Source organism: Sebastes fasciatus, chromosome 13 (assembly GCF_043250625.1).
Source record: "Sebastes fasciatus isolate fSebFas1 chromosome 13, fSebFas1.pri, whole genome shotgun sequence".
NCBI lineage: Eukaryota > Metazoa > Chordata > Actinopteri > Perciformes > Sebastidae > Sebastes > Sebastes fasciatus.
The window spans coordinates 20,417,580-20,438,110 of NC_133807.1; the positions used below are offsets into that span (position 1 = coordinate 20,417,580).

Genomic DNA, 20,531 nt, shown 5'->3' on the forward strand with positions numbered 1-20,531 from the left:
TATTACAAATTAATTTTATTTATGACATTTTACACAATTCTGAGGATGCTAAAGCAATATTCATGACAGCCGATGTATCTGAAATAATAGTGCTCATTGCTCAGTGCATTATGTCATGATCTGCAGTAACACACTGCTAGTACAGAATGCATTGCTTTCAAATGTGTTGAAAATGACTCTAAATGACTGTCTAACTGCTTTTTCACAAGTGTACACAGCAGTAATTGATAAACAAACAGATTAGAGAGGAAATGCAAAGCCCGATTTTCCAGTTTGATGAGAATATTTGTGATACTTGAGTTATATTTGTTTCAAAGACAGAAAAAAAGACGCTTTAGAAGTGACTGGTTTTATTTTATAAAATACAAAAATAAACAAACAAACAAATTCAAAACAAACAAAAACTGTAAGGTCAACACATATTTCATACAGTAATGAATGAATGAAACCGAAGCTATTGGTTATCATTTTGCAAAGAAAACATTCTTCAATGGCTCAAAAAATCAAAAGGATCTGAGTCAATGAAATTGGATTTATACATTTATATTGTTGCAGCACAAGTCTCAAGGTTTTTTAAAATCACAGACTGGCATTTCGGAAATAGCAAAGTCCTTTCAGTTTAAAAATAAAAGAACAAAAAGAAAAATGTGACATTGGGGGCATCCTGAAGGCCTGTATTTCAGCAAGCCTCCAGGCTTCATGTCCATTATGTTGATTTCCTACCAGACTTGACAACTTTTGATGATCTCTTTCATGTGTCTTATTGAATCTATGGAGGAATCCTTGAGTGCCAGTCCCAGTAAGACGGGCCTGTTGCCAGCTTCTTGCGACACAAAAGTTGCCAGGTTTTTGGCACAAACATGTGTCAGTGGCTGAAAAGAGAGACACAAATCAGACGTTTAGATAATGACACACAGAAATGCTGGCAATGTAACATGTTTGTGTCAGAAGAAAATGAATTAATGAACATGAATGACTTGTATTTGAAAAGGCCTGTGAAACTCTACTGATAAAATGATGAAATTATGCCTGTAGCACTTTCCTCAGACACTTATCCCTTTACTCTGTTTGTACATCAATAATCTTCTGTTCTGTTTAGCACACAAACCAATTTTCAACCTTTATAAACATGTTCTTTTCTTTAAGGTGAGACACCACGGCGAGAAAACAATGGTCAATTTTGAGTTATTTTGCTTCCATAACATGTCTTCTTTCAGACTAGTGGAAAGATAACATCCAAAATACACATTTAGGTGTTTATTTTACTACGTTTTCTATTTGCGTCTGTAGATTTCTCCTAAATTCACCAAAAGTTAGCATTAGATAGCGCATCATTTGCATATTTAAACATATAATTTCAGAAAACTTGTAATACAAAAACATAATTAACTTAATGCAAGTAATCAACGGGGGGTTTCGCGGTGATATTTATTAGTCAGCATTTTTTACCTTATTCATATGTAGTGTCTTCAAAATGTGTGGATTTTTACATCGATATCTTTCAAGACCGTTTTCTCAAAATTAGTTTTTTTTTCTCACTCTGAGCCAGAAATCTCCACTTCAGTAGCACTTAAATACACTAAACTTTCCAGTTTCATTCCTATCTATATTCTGAAGGTTTTTACTGAGGGGTTTGTTCATATCTCATTCATAGACTGATTTATAGAACACTTTATCTCTAAAAATATATCCCAAATTCCCTTCGTATAAACCTTTGACTCTAATATGTTAGCAAAATGAAACAAGAATTTTGAACCTGGCTTTATCCAATGTTCAGATTACTGTTCTGGAAAGTTATGCAAATTAGCACATATTTAATAAGATAATGCCTCATTCACATATTTAAACATAAAATTAAAGAAAACTTAGAATACAAAAAAATAACTGTCTTAATGTTAAGTAATTAACAGGGGAAGTATCTATTAGTTTAAAAAAGTACCTCATTAACCTAGGGTATCTTATCTTAGCAAATAATTGTTCCATATCTTCACACACTGAGGTTTGATAGATATCAGCTCACTTTCCAAATCATTTCATACTGTGAACAAGTTGGCCAGAAAAAAAAAAACTTTTCCAATCACATTCTGTGCTGCTGCCATCGCTTATAAGGTAAATAGTTATAACTTGCCTTTACTGCCATGCAGCATTATTGATTGGGCTATATTCCACACACACCATGAGAAAAGTAATCTACTTTTTGTGAAGTTCTCCCAAAGTGAGCAGCGTTTGCACGTCTTAGAATATGACTTACAATGTGATTATATTTTAATGAAACCCCTGATGTGGTTGTCGCAGGTTATCTGGCTGCTGTGTAATCCAGTAAAGATGACAACAACAGAGATGAAGACTCGGCTGATGACATAATGCTTAATAAAATTACATAACAGTATTCAATCATAATCATGCATTCAGTCTGTGTTATGGTGCTTCAACACTGCAACTCTCCCCGACTCTAAAACCACACACTTTACGAGAAAGTGCAAAAATCCCTGTATTGTCAATTCCACAAGCAAACATAATTATACTTCATTTCTCTATTGATGATCCATGTCTAGCACTATACGCCTGTTAAAAATTGCATGCTAATGCAGAGCTGAAATAGGTTTCCTTGTGCAAACTTTAACAGACCACTGAACTCCATCCCTGCACACACGTCTCATTTCTCCCCTCCCAACACAGCAATTCAGAACCAATCTTATCTGCCCTTTCACAGCATGAAATGAGTTACCCTGTGTTGCAACAAGTCTGTCTGATGTCCTGTGAACAAGTCTATAACACACTGATACAATATTAATCTGAGCCAAATCATCCAGCGTACCTCGTCTTTGCCCAGCAGTATTTTGGTGGTGAACGTCGGTTTGCTGATATCATTAGATCTGGAGTCAGGTGTGACAGATATCAATGTCCCCATTTTGCCGTACTGAGTGAGAACTACGAGTATGTAATTGCTGAACTCTGTACAGACGACCTGTGTCGAAATCCCATTGACTTCTTTCTCTGTCTGTCTCGTTTTGATGATGGGGTCAGTAGACGACATTTTGTTAATCCTGGAGAAGGAATAGAAACAGAAAAGGTTACACAAGGATTATTTGTAGGGCTGCAGCTAAGGATTATTTTCATTATTGATAATTCTGCCAATTATTTTCACTGTTTATAATTTATCTAGGGCTGACCCGAATGCTTCGACCATAGCCATGGCAATCGACCTCCAAATCAGTATTTGAATGCTTTTGTTTTTGTTTTTGTATGTATTTAATGACAAAGTATATATCTCAAAATAGTCCATTAAATAAGGAATAATCCCACAGACAGAAATACATGTTAGCCTGCTGCGCTGTGCCGCACTGCAAAGCTCTGAATACTTTAGAATATTTCTCACCGAAGAATGAAGCCCAAACAATGGTGTTTAGGACAGCCCTAAATTTATCTGATTAATAATTTAGGCTATAAAATGTCAGAAAATAGTGAAATATTGCCATTACAACTTGGTGGCAACCAAAATTCCAAACTGTCACTGTCACATTGGTTTACTATCATATATGACAAAGAAAAGCATCAAAACAACACATTTGAAAAGGTGGTACAGCAAATGTTTTGTCATTTTTTTCTTGTAAAATGACAGTTGCCAAATAATTTAGTGTCAAAACAACTAATCAAAAATCGACTTATCATTTCAGTTCTATATAATTAACACCACAGACATGTGTTTTATGTAACTGTGGAAGTAATGACACTATTCTTTAGTTATAACATTTAATTGGTGTAGGTTTGTTATATAACGACCTACAGTTAAAACTGCAAATAATGTTACTGCATAAATGGAAAGGAAATACCTCTCCAGTCATATCTATCTATCTACTGTATCTATCTACTATATCTACCTATCTATCTATCTATCTACTGTATCTATCTATCTACTATATCTATCTATCTACCTATCTATCATATTATAAGGACTGCTGCATCCTTCAGATAAGTCTATTGTGCATTTTCAGATTTTAAATACATTACCTTTACACATAAAACCTCTCAGTTGTTTTGCAAAACACGTCTAAATGAAGACAACATGCTTCATGATTCAAACTAGTTGTGATGTTCAGACTCTGATGCAGCACATTGTTAGCAGCTAAGTACAGAAAGCAATACGCAGAAGTATTAGAGAATAGTGTCCTCACTTAAATCCACACCCCACCACCTGCAGAGACATTTTAAGATCGACTTAAGAGTTACTTTCCAGCAGGGTAGTGAAAGAAAAGCTCCACAGAGGCGATGAGTACTGACATGCAGAGGCTAACTGTTAGCTCAACAGCTAACTGTTAGCTCCAGTTGTAACACAGTTGTCATGACAGTGAACACATGTTTCAGCGTCTGTGTAGAATAAATATATACCCTCACCTTGTTTCTTCGTCTGGGCAAAGACTGAAGCTCCTTCTGCACCGAGACACTTCACTTTGAGCAACTTCAGTAGCGATCTGGTGGAGCTTTGTCACTCACCAACACCAAAACGTGCGTTGTTTGGCGTAAGCTCTCTTTGCGTGATGACGTAGAAACGTAAGTCAGGACTGACTTCCGGGTTAGTTTCTGGCTCAAATGAGACATTACATGAGGATTTTTATTTATTTATTTATTATTTATTATTTATTATTTATTATTTATTATTTATTATTTATTATTTATTATTTATTATTTATTTATTTATTATTTATTATTTATTATTTATTATTTATTTATGTTTTATTTTTTATTGAAGATAATTCATTTAAAAACATTAAGGCATTGTAATCTAAACTCAATACTTCTAACACACAAGGCACAATTGGATAGGAAAGATAACTTAAATTATACAAAATAATATAATAACAAAAATAAAGAGGGGGTAAAAAATGATTAAAGGAACAAAAAAGAAATGCATAAATAAATAATAACACTGCAATCTTCCATAGTAGCTCTAGGGGTGAGCTACTATGGAAGAGTGCAGTCTAATTATTTATTTTAATTTTATTTATTTTTATTGAAGATAATTCATTGTCAAACATTAAGGCATTGTAATCTAAACTCAATACTTCTAACATACAAGGCACAATTGGAAAGGAAAGATAACTTAAATTATAAAAAATAATATAATAACAAAAATAAAAGAGGGCATAAAATAATTAAAGGAACAAAAAAAGAAATGCATAAATAAATAATAAGACTGCACTCTTCCATAGTAGCTCTAGGGGTTATCATCATATACTGTATGTTCAGTTCTTCATAAACTCTGAGGAGAGACTTTGCATGTTGTCCATTCATTAGTCTTAATGCACTGAGATGATTGCCCACAAGGTCCCTTTTGAAAACGGCTTTTGGGGTGTGAAACATCCATTTACACTAATGGCTATTTTTTTGACAACATCCCAGGTAATATCTAATTGAATGAAATTGAATGAAAAACTGAGAATACGGAATAAAGGTCTATACATTTTAATAAAGTAAAAACATGATTAGATGTGTTTTGTCAACTTGATACTTGTTCGCCTTCCAAAATCAAAAGAACTGTTGTTACCATTAATATTTAAATGATGATCTGTGCATAAATAGTGTCTCAGAACAAATATCATGAGGGTTTATGTTAAGTCTGAGCTGGGAAAAAAAGTGAAATTGTCCCTTAAAGTAGATTTGCTCCTGGCATTTTATGTTTTAATAATTGTTTTCTGTCCTTGGAATCAATGCACCTTCCTTACAGGTTCACCAAAGAATCACAGTAATTAAAATTAATTAGAAGTGGAATTTTATGTTTTTTGCCTGAAGTTTGCTGGATACTTGAAGGTTAACAGACTTAAGTGCACTTTGTCTTTCTCATAAATAATATTCAAGGTTTCCAGCATTGTTCTGCAGTGCATAATTATACTTAAAGTAATACTTCACCCACTAAATATCAATTACTCATCCCGTGTTGCCTTGAGTTCTTGAAGAAAACTTTCAGTTTCTCTCGTGCCTCCACGGTGAACGGAGAATCAAAATAAATTGAAGTAAATGGGGCCTGCGTTTAACATACAACAAAACATACTTATTAATATTATATTCAATGTCTGCCAATAGATCCCCCTAAATGCTATACACTGTTCCTTTAAATATAAGGTTTTAGCAAAGATGCATGTGTTTGGGAAGTAGTAAGCATGCAACTGCCAAACAAGACTTGGATTATACTGCACGAGTTGTGTGAGAGTTTTTAAACGCATGATATTTGATATAGATTTGCTGCTGTTAAACGCGGCCCCCATTTACTTCAATTCATCAAGACTTTTCTCCGTTTTTTGATTCTCCGTTCACCGTGGAGGCATGCGAGAAAAAGTTTTCTTCAAGAATTCAAGGTAACATGGGGTGAGTAATTGATATACAAATGGTCATTTTGTGGGTGAGGAATTCCATTAATCTGCATAGTGAGTTTCCTGGAAATGACTGTGATGAAGTGAGGCTGACTCAACTGAACTTTAATAAAGTATTATCAAGAGTTTAAAATTAAGCCGATCCTTTGCCCTGGTATTTCAATCAATATTAAGGAACAGAAACAAATCTTCCAAAGCAAGAAACCACAGAGGCAAGATGTTTTCTAATTAACTGTCAATGGAGCTTTAATTTTAGGAGCAGATAAAGACTTGCTTTTCATTGTCATTCTTATTTTTAGCAGTGAGTTTCATTAAATAGTGGCACTTTACAATAGATAGAGGGGACAGGAGAAACTTTTCTTGACTGCTTGTATCTGGTGGTGCAAAGACGTTTATGATTAACAAAGGAAATTGAAGTATAAATAGCCCATAAATTGTGTATTTTTGACCTTGTGGGGTGAAAAACTGACCCAGCAGGGATATTGGCCTGACATTTGAACTACATTTAAATGCTATATGTAGGCTATGTAAGGACAGTTTAGGAAGACTTTTCCATTTTGACTACACATTGGCCAATGACAGCAGCAGTCACATCTGCATTTACAGCTACAGGAGAGGCGAGTGTTGGAGGGATTTTCACTGTTAGCAAAAGTGCTTGCATGAGATTTTTTTTTCAGGTGGATGTGAGGTTCCACTGATGTCTGCAAGTGCTGCATCAGGCTGACTGATCCAAAAGGAGCCATCCCCATGAACATGACACACTCACAATGTCAAATAGAGCCGGCTCAGCGGAATTGTTATGCACTCTGAGTAGGCAGCAGTAGGTATGAAATTGGTTGGACCGCTCCCCATACTCCCTGGCTGACCATCTGTGTCCTTGACTGATCATTTTGATCTCAACAGAACAGTAATGCAAATAATATCAATATAGAATATTTCACCGTAGCTCGTGTCATGAACTGTCACAGAATATGTGATAGTATGTTCATGTGATCTAGCAATGCACAGAAATGTTTTTGAAAGGCCACAGCAAGGTAATGAAGAATGCTTAATTAATGATGACATTATACTATACCTTGTAATGAATTAGAATTAGTTATTCAGTCTTGAGAGAAGAAATCTACACATACAAATAAACAAACAACAACATGTCCCCCTTGACACCTTTTACACATCATAATTTAAACCTAGGGTTTTAACGGTATGAGATTTTCACGGTAACACGATAACCGTCTCAGAAAATATCACGGTATCAAGGTATATATATACTATTATTATTATTAGTATTATATTCATCAGCAATGTCCCTTAAAGGAATGATAACAGAGATAGATAGATAGATAGATAGATAGATAGATAGATAGATAGATAGATAGATAGATAGATAGATAGATAGATAGATAGATAGACGTTATTGATCCCCGAAGGGAAATTGAATTATAATAAGTAACAGAATCATAAACCTGATTTGAAAAAAGCATGCAACTACAATATGTTATATGTCTTAAAGCATGTTAGTTTACATGCCATCAGCACTAACTAACTAACTAACTCACACACTCACAATACTGCAAATAAGCTCATGTACACGGTATGATAACCGTCTACTTTCCTATATACCTTGAGACTGGTATACCGTTACAATCCTATTCAAAACACACCAGGACAGTTTTGTAAAAGCTACGTGACATATTCATGAAGATTTTGTTTGCCAACTCTCCCAATTTTCATTGCCCTCTCCCGGTTTCCTCCCATGGCGCAATTCTCCTGCATTTCTCCAGATTTATGGCAAATTTTCACACCTTTTTTTCCCTTTTCGTTATCTCAACAGGTTCATGGCACTGTACAGCGTGGATAAGCCATAAGCCTTTCTGTCCGGACGGCAACAGAGCTACACCAAATGTCTTTTCCCGGTGGAGGAGATCTCAAGGTTCGCAAGTATGGTTGTATAATGTTTTCTTTCCTTCATTTTCCATATAATTGCGCTTTTGGTTGAACATTGCCATCAGCTGCTGTTCAGGAACTGAACGGAACTACGAAGAAAAGATATCTCATACCAGCTTTATAAAGAGGATCATGAGTAGGTCTTTATGATAGAAAATGTGTAATGAGTTTCATATTACTCATTCCATGTAATATTTCTTTGTGAATTACTAAGGACTTGTTTTGCATAATGAATTACAGTAGACGCACACTAATGGTCACAGTGGCTGTTTCAGGGGTTCAAGGGTCCTTGAGCTGTTTCCAGGAGAAATGAGGAGTAGTTTAATTCATTATAATGTGATTCATGTGAAGATAGTACTGGTTGAGAATACTTATTGGATGTTTTTCAAATCAGAGGTTTTGTATTCTTCCTTTTCTCTTCTTTCTCCTTCAACCTGTTCCAACTCATCAGTCATGGTAACAGTAGTAGCCCTGAAGCTACAGTAAATACACTGGAGGGCCTTGATATCTTTGGATTACACATCAAAACGAGGGCAGGAGTTTAATTTTAGTTGTTGGTTATGTGAGTAGATCTGTACTTATCAACATGTACTTTGGATGACACCTCAACGTGTCAAATTTAAGAACCAGATGCACTTTAAAACTGTCTTGGAAAACATCCTTGAAATGTTGTTTCATGTTCTTTCTTTGGGCTATAAACATGCTACAAACGCCAGCTGTATCCCAAAAGTTGAGCGTTGGCGTCACAAAGAGAAAAAGAAACGTTTACTGTCACACATTTCCAAAAGAGTTGATGGTGCTTAAGGGTTTTCAATTTTAAAAACACATCCTATCTCTGTGTCTGTATGACTAGTCAAGCATTTTCTCCGTCTCCGTCTGCCTCACCACAGACACTCGGTGTCAAAACGTCGAAAATAACGCATTTGCTGGACAAGACAGCTCCCATCACCAACCTGCATTTCATCTTCAAATTTTACTGCATTTGTTTCTCTCATCAAGTCTCTCTGGTACGCACTGAATACATATCATGCGGGCTCATTTTTGTCTCTTTACACGTTTTGAATAATAACTACCTCAATATCAGATCGTCAGTGAAACGTTTTCCTCACACCTGCTTTGTAAAACCAGAGAAAAGCTCATATGGGGGCAAAAAGGCATCTTCATGCCTCAGTACATTCCATATAGTCACAAATTCTGACACACACACACACACACACACACACACACACACACACACACATAGGCAATTATTACCCTTGTGGCCACTAGAGTGCTGTGCTGTATTACAGATAGAGCTCAAAAGCGACTTTACCGTGACATTTGGAAGTTGCACTCATGCCACATGGGATTAACCCCTGGGGTTAGTTTCCATTAAGTGTTTTTAAAATACAGGCAAAGACAAACCAAAGGGGAAATACAACATGTTTGAGGGCATTTGTTAGAAAGCCTCTGCAGTCTGTGATTTCTGCCTGCAGACCGCCCAATTACAATAGTGTTGGTATTAGTGTGGTTATCTAATCTATATTAGTATGGTTAAAACAAATCTAAATCAGTATGAATAACATAAATTTAAGAGGCAATTTGTAAGCTTTGTGTTATCCAATAGCAGAAGATGACCAATTTTCTGGGGGGAATGAAATTTAGAGCTGCAACGATGAATCGATTGGTTGTCAATAGGGCTGTCAATCAATTAAAATATTTAATCGTGATTAATCACGATTGTCCATAGTAATCACGATTAATTGCAAATTAATCACACATTTTTTTATCTGTTCAAAATGTAACTTAAAGGGAGATTTGTCAAGTATTTAATATTCAAATTAACATGGGGGTGGGCAAATATGCTGCTTTGCAAATATGCAAATGTATGTATATATTTATTATTGGAAATCAATTAACAACACAAAACTATGACAGATATTGTCCAGAAACCCTCACAGGTACTGCATTTAGTGTAAAAAAACATGCTCAAATCATAACATGGCAAACTCAAGCCCAACAGGCAACAACAGCTGTCAGTGTGTCAGTGTGCTGACTGACTATGACCTGCCCCAAACTGCATGTGATTATCATAAAGTATGGCCATGCTAGTTTTACCTCGGCAAAATTTTGTGTACATTTGGAACGTTGTTTAACCTCCTTTATGAAAAGCTAGTATGACAGTATTATTGCTACCAATGGATTCCCGCAAGCCCGCGACAACCTAAAAATCACAAGTTGTGTCAATTGTTGCATTAACTAGTTGTCAACTATGAAATCAATCGCCAACTATTTTGATAATCAAATAATCAGTTTGAGTAAAAAAAACAACAACAACTCAAAATTCTCTGATTTCAGCTTCCTAAATGTGAATATTTTCTGGTTTCTTTGCTCCTTCAAGATAAGATATTCCTTTATTAGTCCCACAGTGGGGAAATTTGCAGTGACAGTAAACTGAATATCTTTGAGTTGTGGACAAAAACAAGACATTTGAAGACGTCATCTTGGGTTTTGGGAAACACTGATCGACATTTTTCACCATTTAACTGACATTTTATAGACCAAACAACTAATCAATTAATCTACTGGAATTAATAACCAACAAAGAGGGTTTCTGAAGTTGAAAAATCACTTTCCAATTGTAAAGCAAAAAAATCTCTGCCTGTTGAAATCACATTCTTGACTATTCTCTCATCTACTTTACATTTATTTTCAACGTCTCAACAATGGAGGACATTAATACAAGCGTTAGCAAGACATTTCATTCTCAAGCCCAAACAGCACATGACAAAGCCCTTTTATTCCAGTATATTGCACCATCAAAGAGGTTACCATTTTCTTAAGTTTCACAAACCATGTTTCAATAGTTTGTCTGCTGCTGAATGGGTTGTGACTGACAGAAGGCAGATCGAAATACTTTGGAGAGGAAAACAGAAATCAGAGAAGCAGCAAAGACACATCCCACCCCGTCTCATCTCAGCTATTCACAGTGTTCCAGAAAAGAATACATTAAATCACCACTGGAACATCTTTCAGACAGTAAAGGTTTTTGGCTCAATGTTTGACTGCTTTGTTAAATGACTCCATGCTCCTCAAATCATATCACACAAAAGCAGAGACGTAAGAACATAAGACATGAAATCCAGTAGAAAAAAGATTTTGAACAGCTGCATAACAACATTTATCATGGCTGATTTAAGTGCCGTTGCAAATGTTAATGACCATAAGTGTCAGAAATTTCTTTCTTTTTTTTTTTTCCAGGTCTTCAGTTTAGATGAAGATCATCTGCTCTACTTATCTTGTGAATGCACAAACCAGTAACCAGTTTGTAAAAGCTTCGCCCAAAACAGAGAGGCAGTTTTAAATACCTCAAGGTGTAATAAAGACAATACTTTGGAAGGAACAAACGGTAAGCCATATGTGGGGAGTGGGTCAGGCAGAAAAGGTGCCCACCAGGGTCAATCAAAGAACACGCTTCAGAGCCAGAATTTTTTAATTTCTGCACAGGAAAGCGATGAAGACCCTAGAAGGAGCCCTTATCCAGCCGTATTTTCACTATACCTGCTGTTTATGGTACCATGGGATAACGTCGTACCCTGAAAACAGACTTCAGACTTCCCAAAATTAGTTGATATTCTTAATCTCCCCATGAGACCTCATCTTGTCCCATCTCATTTTAAGAGCCTTGGGTGGTTGAAAGCTCAGGAAAGAGTCTCTCAGATTGAGTTATACATGGTACATATAGGATTGTGCATGGTGTTGTCCCTCAATACCAAATCTCGGAATTGGATCAGCTATCGGTCTAATGATGAATAAGCCTCTTGGGGCAAGGGGCTTTATTTCTGGGGTTCCGGTGTAGCCAGCGAATATCTGGGCCAAGACTTCCTTTTTCCGTGCGCTGCTCATTTTTTACAGTCGGATTAGTCACTTGAGATACAAGACTGGAGTTGGAGTTGAGAGACGAGTTTCACGAGAAGCCTTACAAGCTAATTGTAAACCAATAAAAAGCTGAATCATCATCAGACGATAGCTGGTGGGTTAAGAGATTTGCATTTCGGCCAATAACTTTCGCCTCTTTTTGCTCTCCACACTAACTGTTTACCTGCATTCAACCAAAGCCTGCTCGAACGTTATTGGTCAATACTCGGACTACAAATGGAAACCAGAACGCTTCCGGTACAAAATCTTGTTCCATTGCATACAGATACTACATGTGACTGCAGAGTCTGTTTATAGAGATTACTCAATACCTGAAATAGTAATATCCACAGATATTCCACTGTTCCACCTCCCAGGTTTAAGAGTAACCTGGGGAAGGGAACATTTCTATTCATGGCAGTGAATCAGTGGAATAGATTGCCAGGAAATCAAAAAATCATAATCAGCTTGGGAGGTTTCAAGCTGGCACTTAAGAATTGGCTCAGAGGATGTTCACAGCGGGATATTATACCTGATAAGAGGATGCCTTTCTTTGTTTGATTTTTCCTGGTTCTGTATTAAAGTACAGTGAATACAGTGAATAACTTGTGTAGGCACCGGTGATTATTTATTATTTGTGATTACCCATTACCGGTGATTATGATATTTATAGTTTTTGATTGATGTTTTTGCCATGTCATTCTTGCCATGTCAGACCTGCCGTCTGGACCCTTCATCTGCACACACCCCCATCCCTGAGATTCCTCAGTATTCAGATCAGCCGTGGATGTATACTTTGCTTGTCCTTGTTTGCAGATTACACTTAAGAAAACGTCCTTGTTAGTCTCCTCTGCAAAATATTGCTTATGTTTTCATATTTAGAGTGGAAAAACCCTATCTTTACCTTTTCAGCAAGAATATTTGAATAATTAACAACAAAGAAGACTTGCTTTAAACAAATTGCTCTCATCTCAGGGGTACTTAAGATATTAAGTGCTTCACATTTTCATTGTTCTCACACATTAAGCAGCAATATTTGGTCCTCAATCTTGTATTTGCGATCATTAATCATTACTAACGACCTTCATTAAGTTCTAACTTAGTTTATCTATGTCCACGCATGTTTGCCGTGCAGGCTGAGAGCCAGACTTGGCCAATTATGAAAATATAATAAGTTAATACAAGATGGAATTAATGTCATAGGAGTCAGGAGATATTGATGGGTTTCACCAACGCCGTCTAAATAGTTGAGCATATTTGGTTGATGAGTTCATTAACCGTAATCAGTTTCAACTGCCTCTTGACACGTGCTTGTAAATGAAACATAAGTAGCGTGCCCTTTAGTGTTGTTTAAATTTTCACACAAATGTATCACCTGATTAATTCAAATAACTTTGTTAATTTGTGGCACTGATTATCTGCCTGGTCTGTGATGCAGCACCTCATTAGATCAGGATGGCCAGAAGGCATTCATAGCAGTCTCGCTGAGGAATAATATGTTCCAAACTAATATTGATATTCAGCAGCATGATGTGCAGAAATATAATTCCTAATTGAATTATTAAATAATATATATTAATATGAGAGTTATTTTTTCCTTGAAGCCTCAGGAACTGGACTCAAATATTATCCATTTGCTTTCTACACTGTCGCTGAGTATTCCAGAGGAGGATTCACCCCACACCTTCAAACTCCACTGATACCTGGACTCTCAAGGCCTCCTAGAAAAACAATATGCCAACAATGGAGGGCATCTTCCAGATCACGTCTGCGGTTTAAAATAACAAACTCTGCTTGTGAGAATGTGTACACTGCTGCAAACTCTGCTGCAAACTCTCCACAACTTGCATCAGGGAAACGTGTCCTCATACAATGGTTTGTATGATATCTTACGAAAAGTTGTTTTGTTATTTTTTTATGCGTTTTCCTACGAATGTCCAGCAACATGAGCGATCAGTATGCCTGCACAAGCCCCTGCAGTGCAGAACCTGTTTAGGCAACAAAACTACTTGGTTAAGTTTAGGAAAAGATCATGGTTTAGGTAAAAATAACTACGGAAGTGGTGTTTTTGAAGATACGTAACAAATAAGTCAACGCTGACTTCTGGTTTCACACGGGACACAAACAGCGGTCTTCTGGGTGAAAGACCTGTATTTGTTTGACCCACCCATCCGCCCTGACCTCCTCCCTATGCAAACTTTGTCACTCTACGTCACCTGTCCTGGCTCACGATTACATGGGTTGTATACGAATTATAGTGCATTTCGTAGCTATAAATACACAGTGTAAGAGAACAACCTGATCAAGGAGGGCCATAAGTCAGGAGTAGAAATATCTAGTAGAAATTTTGTTTTAAGAATATAATGGTTAAGTATTGTATTCTAAATAAATTATATATACAACAAAGGGGACCGGGCTTTTGCTGTCCGGGCCCTTCAGCTGTGGAACTCCCTACCTGAGGTTCTCAGTATCTTCCTTTAAATCTCTTCTTAAGTCTCACTTTTATATTATGGCATTTTCTTAATTGATGGTGCATTGTTGTAACTACTTATATGATTTTATTTTTTGTATTTATATGATTTTATGTTGTATGTATTTTTAAGTTCTGGGTGTTAATTACTTTTATCATGCTTTTATTGTAAAGCACTTTGTAACCTTGCTTTGAAAGGTGCTATATAAATAAAGTTATTATTACTATTATAAAGGTATAGTGTGTAGGATTTGGTGACATCTAGTGTGGTTTGAGATTGCAACCAACTGAGAACCCCTCTGCTCACTCTTCCCTGTCCAAGACTGCAAAACCGTGGTAACGCAGTTCGCCACGCTCAGAAGCCATCCTCATCGTAACAAAACTACTTTAGAAGCTACGGAAGTCAGACGGTGGCTGGCGGTACCACGGTTTTGCACTATACGGCTCACATTATCGCAGTTTCACAAGCGTGTTGGAGAACAACAGTGGCCTTCAGATAACGTAAGAACGTGAAAGTCTCTCTCTAGAGCAAGTGTTTGGTTTGTCCGTTCTGGGCTACTGTAGAAACATGGTGGACTACGTGAAGTGGACCCGCTCCCTATATAGATATAAAGGGCTAATTCTAAGGTAATGAAAACACTACGATTCTCAGTATCCGATGATTATACACTAAAGAAAACATAGTTATGAATATTATATTCCATTTCTGCTAATAGCTGTCAGAAAATGTAAATGTATGGACGATGACGCGGAATGTACATTTTTTTTTATTTCTTTTTAAAACGATAATGTATAATATAATAATTAATGTGAAGAACTAAAAAAAGTTATGTCTGGTCGATGTTAAAGCTGTGAAGAATCCCTTGTAGTTGTTTTGTGTTCTGTGGCAATGCAAAATACCTCTTTAGCGATGCTGGAATAGCCACATGTTTGAGAGAAAACTTGCTTGAAAGTGTTTTTCTCACCTTTGATAGAGGTGATTTGCACATTTCAGAGCAGACAGGTTTTTACTACGTTTGAATACCTGGAGCGGTGAAGACTGAAATACTTTTCATCACTTTATTCATTCAGGATCGTCTTATATTCATGCTGCTTTCTTAGAATCATTCTTCAGGTGTTAAAAAAAACACATTTTATTCTATTTATGTTGATCTGGTTATGTCATAATGTCCTGACTGGTCTGCATTTTATAAGCACAGGCAGAATTATCCAAAGGCTAATTTACTTGTAATAGGTTTCGTTAAAACTATTTTACAATCTGGACAATTCAAGAGCTAATGTGCTTGATTTGTGTAAGCAGCTCACTATGGAGCAGTACGAAGGTGACTACATATTTAATGACTTGGTAGCTGAGACATTTTCAGCTCTCCAAAGACGTAATGAGGAGCTTTAAATTGTGGAGCGGTGTGAAACTCTCCACTTTCTCCTCTGACACTAGAAAGGATAATTCACTGTGATTAATTCACTTAGCTAACAAACAAACAAAAAAAGCAGAATTATGCGGGTTAATTAAGTACATAATACATGATAGTGCAGCTTGTAAGATCTGTCACATGCAGGCGGAGGAAGGGGTGGTTATTATGTCGGATCAAGACATACATGATATGCATATTTTAGAGAGCAGGAAGTTCTCGCTCAAGCAGTCGAGAGGCATTTCACATTTGAATACTTCATGTGACGAAGTGATCCCATTTGCTGTATTAGCCTCGATGCAGCCTGAAGGTTCAGCCAGCATGAGTTGAACCTCAAAACAATCAATGAATAAAACAACACACGTGGCTTCTGTGAGAATGGGGGCTTTTAATTTTCCTGCCCAGATCAGCCTCTGCACAGTTTTCTCGTATCATGCCTGCGAGGAGGCTTGTCACAGGGTGCTCTGTTGTCTGTTGTCTTTGTGTGTGATGGGCAACTGAGGAAGGTTGTCAGCAGACAAAGAAACCTTTTAATCACAGATGTGGTCTCGACAGAGAGCCGCAGCAGCAGGTTCATAACGTTTGGGTCACTGCAGGTCCTCATCTAATATTCTGAAAGGTGGAAAACATTGTGAATAGATTTTGGGCTGAGCAAGGGAAATTAAATCTGTAATCTACAAGCCGTGTCAACAAGCATTCTTCATCTCAGCACAGACTTTCTTTTGAGCGCTGGTTTCCATTTTTTTGTAGTTGCGGTGGGTGTGTCGGTGCTGCTGATGTGTGTCATTTTGCATGATTTATCACCAGCGAGAAGCCTGCTCACACACACTGAGAATGGTGTCAGGACTTGACTGAAAAAATGCTAAAGAAAAATGAGCTGAAATGGGCTTACTTCTTCAATGTGTGACATTTATGCTAATTTGAAATGAAGATCCTCATTTTGAAAGACCAGCCTTTTTTACGTTTTGCACACCATCTTAAATTTCAGTAGCAGCATTCATGTCACCTTTGGCTGCCATTCAGTTTGTTGTTTGATGCATACATGAGACCATTCGGGTATTGTTTTTCATGAGACATAATGGGCACAATATTTTACTGTGACATGGCAATGTCTTTGTAGGCGGACCACCCTAAATTCATTCATCAATCTGGGTCTCTGTGTTTGATGACTCGGTGGCATTTTGTGAAGACTGAGTGCAGCTCTGTGATTCTGCCTTGGCATTATTTAGAACAGCAGGAGGCTCAGAGATACATTCAACACACCTGAGAAAAGGTCACAGAGAAAAATGGAGAACAGCGGCAAATTGCCTCTCTAACCCATTACCGGTCTTTGTTGCCACAATATGTTACCCGGTCTGCCACACTGGAGAGCCGATGTGAGCTACGGGCTCTGATTTAGGCCCAGAACTTTCACTGTGTTGCATTAATCTGGTCTGGATGTTTTCCACTTGTCAACACATTCTTTGTTTTACCTCCTCGGGGGAATAATAGAGGGACATTATTTATTTTGTGGGTACCTAACATCAGGGTTCAACTGTATTGATAATTGTGTGTTTGTATTGTTTGAAGTGGCACGAATATGAGTGAATAAACAGATAAGTACCATAATTACGTCTGTGGTTTACTGTTTTTGCTTCAGAATAATGCTGAAGTCCTTGATGAAAGTGTTTTAAATGATTCACAACACTAGGAATTGCAAAGATGAATATGTTTTCTCATTCATTCCTGAGGTTTATGACTCATTCATCTGGCCTGTGAATGGGGACTACATGTCTTCATGGCACAGCCCATTAAAATGTATATGTATTATATTTAATTCACTGCAGATGCCGTATGTACAAAGCAAAACTTACATATAAAGTATGACTGTTTTCCAATTCTTCCTCTAGGCTGCTCAGTGGCTCAGATCAGAATATACATGTTTGTATTTACTCAGTCCTCACTGTGCATCTTTCATTGGTCTTCCTGAAAAAATGAGGCATGTTCCTGGTGTTTACTTTCTGATTACATTTTCTGTTGATTGACTAATGAATTAATAGACTAATTGTTGTTATTTTAAGATCTGGTATTTTGGCAGAAAACAAATGAAATACGTTGTCAGTGAACATTTTACTGATATGCTCAGCATCAACATTTTGAGACTTCCCAGACACGTTAATTAACTTTTCAAGAAAACATAATCCTGGCGGTATTACATTTCCTTCAAACCATATTTTTCTGTTGCAATTAATTGTATATAAATGTATTTATTAGGAGACAAGGCTGTGTAAGTCTGTCCTATCTAAATAACACTGATTTAGCTTGTATGTTTTTTTCCCCCTTTCAACAGAAGAACATTTTAATATGTGCAGGTTCAACCCTGTCTCCTACAAAATATTGTTCCCATTCAACTCAACTGCATTCTCAACTATGTTTTGAGGGAAACGTATTTTCTCCCAGATTAAAGTCGCTGTTTTAAACATGTGATTAACGGTCTGAATTGAAACAAAACAAAAATGCAACAAAACTACTTGTGTGTGAAAGTCCTACGTTTGTTTGACCCGGCTAGCCATCCACCTCGACCTCCTCCCTACGTGGACTTCCACGGTCTTTGATTAGAAACATATTTGTGATATTTCAAAAACAAACATAATCCGGAAGAAAATACTTTCCCTTGAAAAGTAATTTACAATGTTGTTTCGTACGGCAACGTCATTTTTAAGAGACCATGCTGGCAGGTTTCATAAGTTAGTTGAATAACTTATGTGCAACGGTTAAAGCTAGGGTGGGTAATGTATTTTAGAAACATTTGTTGTTATATTTGTTGAAATTCTCCTTACACCCCAACACCAATCAATACATGTAATGCTCTGACAAAAAAGAGAAACAAATCTGGTATCTGTGGCTGTCGCAGGACTGTAAAAAGCAGGCTACCTGCCCGCACTCTGCCGGTGCACTCATTGAGCGTCCTGTGAGTACTGACAATAGCCATGTTCGTTGTTTACGTTCATTATGATACGTTTATGTTTGTAATTTTAATTGTTGGGGAGTAGCTTTGGGGGGAGGCCTGAAGGGACGGACTGTTGCCGACTTGGTGACTTTCTCTCTAGATTTAGTGACTTTTGGAGCTAGTGCTGGGAGCTACTTTCATTGGAAAAGAGTTGGCAATACTGAGCTGGGTTTTTTTGGTTTGATAATTTTTTAAATCTAGCTTACTCTTAGTGGTTTCTCCAATGTCAGCTTTAATAAGATACAGTTAAACGTTACCACAGGAAGTCCATGGCACATTTCCATCCATGAACTTATTGAATAAGCACTAACCTACATTCAAGGTATCCATCAGGATACTGTGACTTTGTTTAACTCAGCAAATCAAGCTGATTTTTAGCCAGATTTTTTATTCTCCTTTAGGGCTCCACTAAATCAACAACATGGCAGGAGCATTCAGAGCGGGAGTGCGATACCCGTCATCATTCACAAAGGCGCCAGAGATCAACGGAACACTGTGTGTGTGTGTGTGTGTGTGTGTGTGTGTGCGTGTGTGTGTGTGTGTGTTTGGAGGTGTGAAGAGTGAGAGGGTAGTGCCTGATGAGGTTAGGGAGGTGTGCACCTCTGTGGGTCTCTGTGGTGTTTGCTTTGGTTTACAACCTCTTTTGAAAAGACTCAGAGCAAAGCCTCACATGTTCAAGGCTGTGTTTCTCCGAGTGTACCCAGTGTCCAGGGCTCGTCAGGCACACGGAGCAAAAATATGCCAGTTTAATGTGCTCACTGAACAGGAACATTGTGTTTGACTGGGGCTGTTCTTATCTGCCCCTTGGTAGTATCCTTCTCACATTCTAATTTGCTTTCCACTGAAAGGCATTTTTGTTATTAAATTATTCAAATGAAGACTGCCATGAAATAAACTTAAAGAGAATGGGTTAAGAGTCCACTCTAGGCAATATTGGTTGCTCGCTATTTTGCAGAAAAGAAAATAATTTAAACCAATAGCCCCTCAATCCATGAAGGAGACCAAAAAAAAGCAATCAGATAATTTCTGTTCGATGTTTCCACACAACAGGAACTGATGAATTAAACCTTTAAACCCCACATTTTCCTCAGTATGCCACTGTTAAATTAGAGTTGACATAATTACATACAGGGTGTGTGAAACTGAGATAATGCTAGTGTAAATTATTGTTTTCTTCATATAACTACTCAGTAATGGATTGTTGTATTGGTTGCAGGTACAATTTGGAGTGAAAATGAGCAGTTATTGGAGTGTAATGCCACAAACACAAATTGGCCAACAAACCAAAAAGACACTGCACAGTCAAGACAATGCGTTCTCATCCCAACTCGTCATATACTGACCCTTTGTCAGAGCCCTCGGCATAATTTTTCGGTCGCAGTAAACACGTGCTTAATGTTGTGAATTAAACAAAAACCCTTGCTTAGGTTCAGGCAATAAAACCACTATAG

At 37.1% G+C, this 20,531-nt stretch overlaps 1 protein-coding gene across 2 annotated transcripts; it reads right to left on the minus strand.

Annotated features, from left to right (window-relative positions):
* On the minus strand, nt 1-4,554 carry psmg3 (proteasome (prosome, macropain) assembly chaperone 3). Of its 2 annotated transcripts, none has more exons than XM_074656061.1 (3): nt 4,396-4,554; nt 2,819-3,047; nt 1-872 (listed from the first exon to the last, which is right to left on the minus strand). In XM_074656061.1, exons 2-3 carry the CDS (start codon nt 3,035-3,037, stop codon nt 720-722), a joined length of 372 nt encoding a protein of 123 aa, XP_074512162.1. In that variant the 5' UTR covers nt 3,038-3,047; nt 4,396-4,554; the 3' UTR covers nt 1-719. The 2 variants fall into 2 exon arrangements, with proteins under 2 accessions (XP_074512162.1, XP_074512161.1); XM_074656060.1 differs by having other exon boundaries at nt 4,390-4,548.
* Between the last annotated feature and the right edge of the window lie 15,977 nt (nt 4,555-20,531).

Excerpts from the sequence above, each read along its gene's own strand:
- psmg3 (XM_074656061.1), bottom strand. The coding sequence starts at position 3,037 with ATGTCGTCTACTGACCCCATCATCAAAACGAGACAGACAGAGAAAGAA. Across the intron at positions 873-2,818 it reads TACTGCTGGGCAAAGACGAG|CCACTGACACATGTTTGTGC; the intron begins GTACGCTGGATG and ends CTCTCTTTTCAG.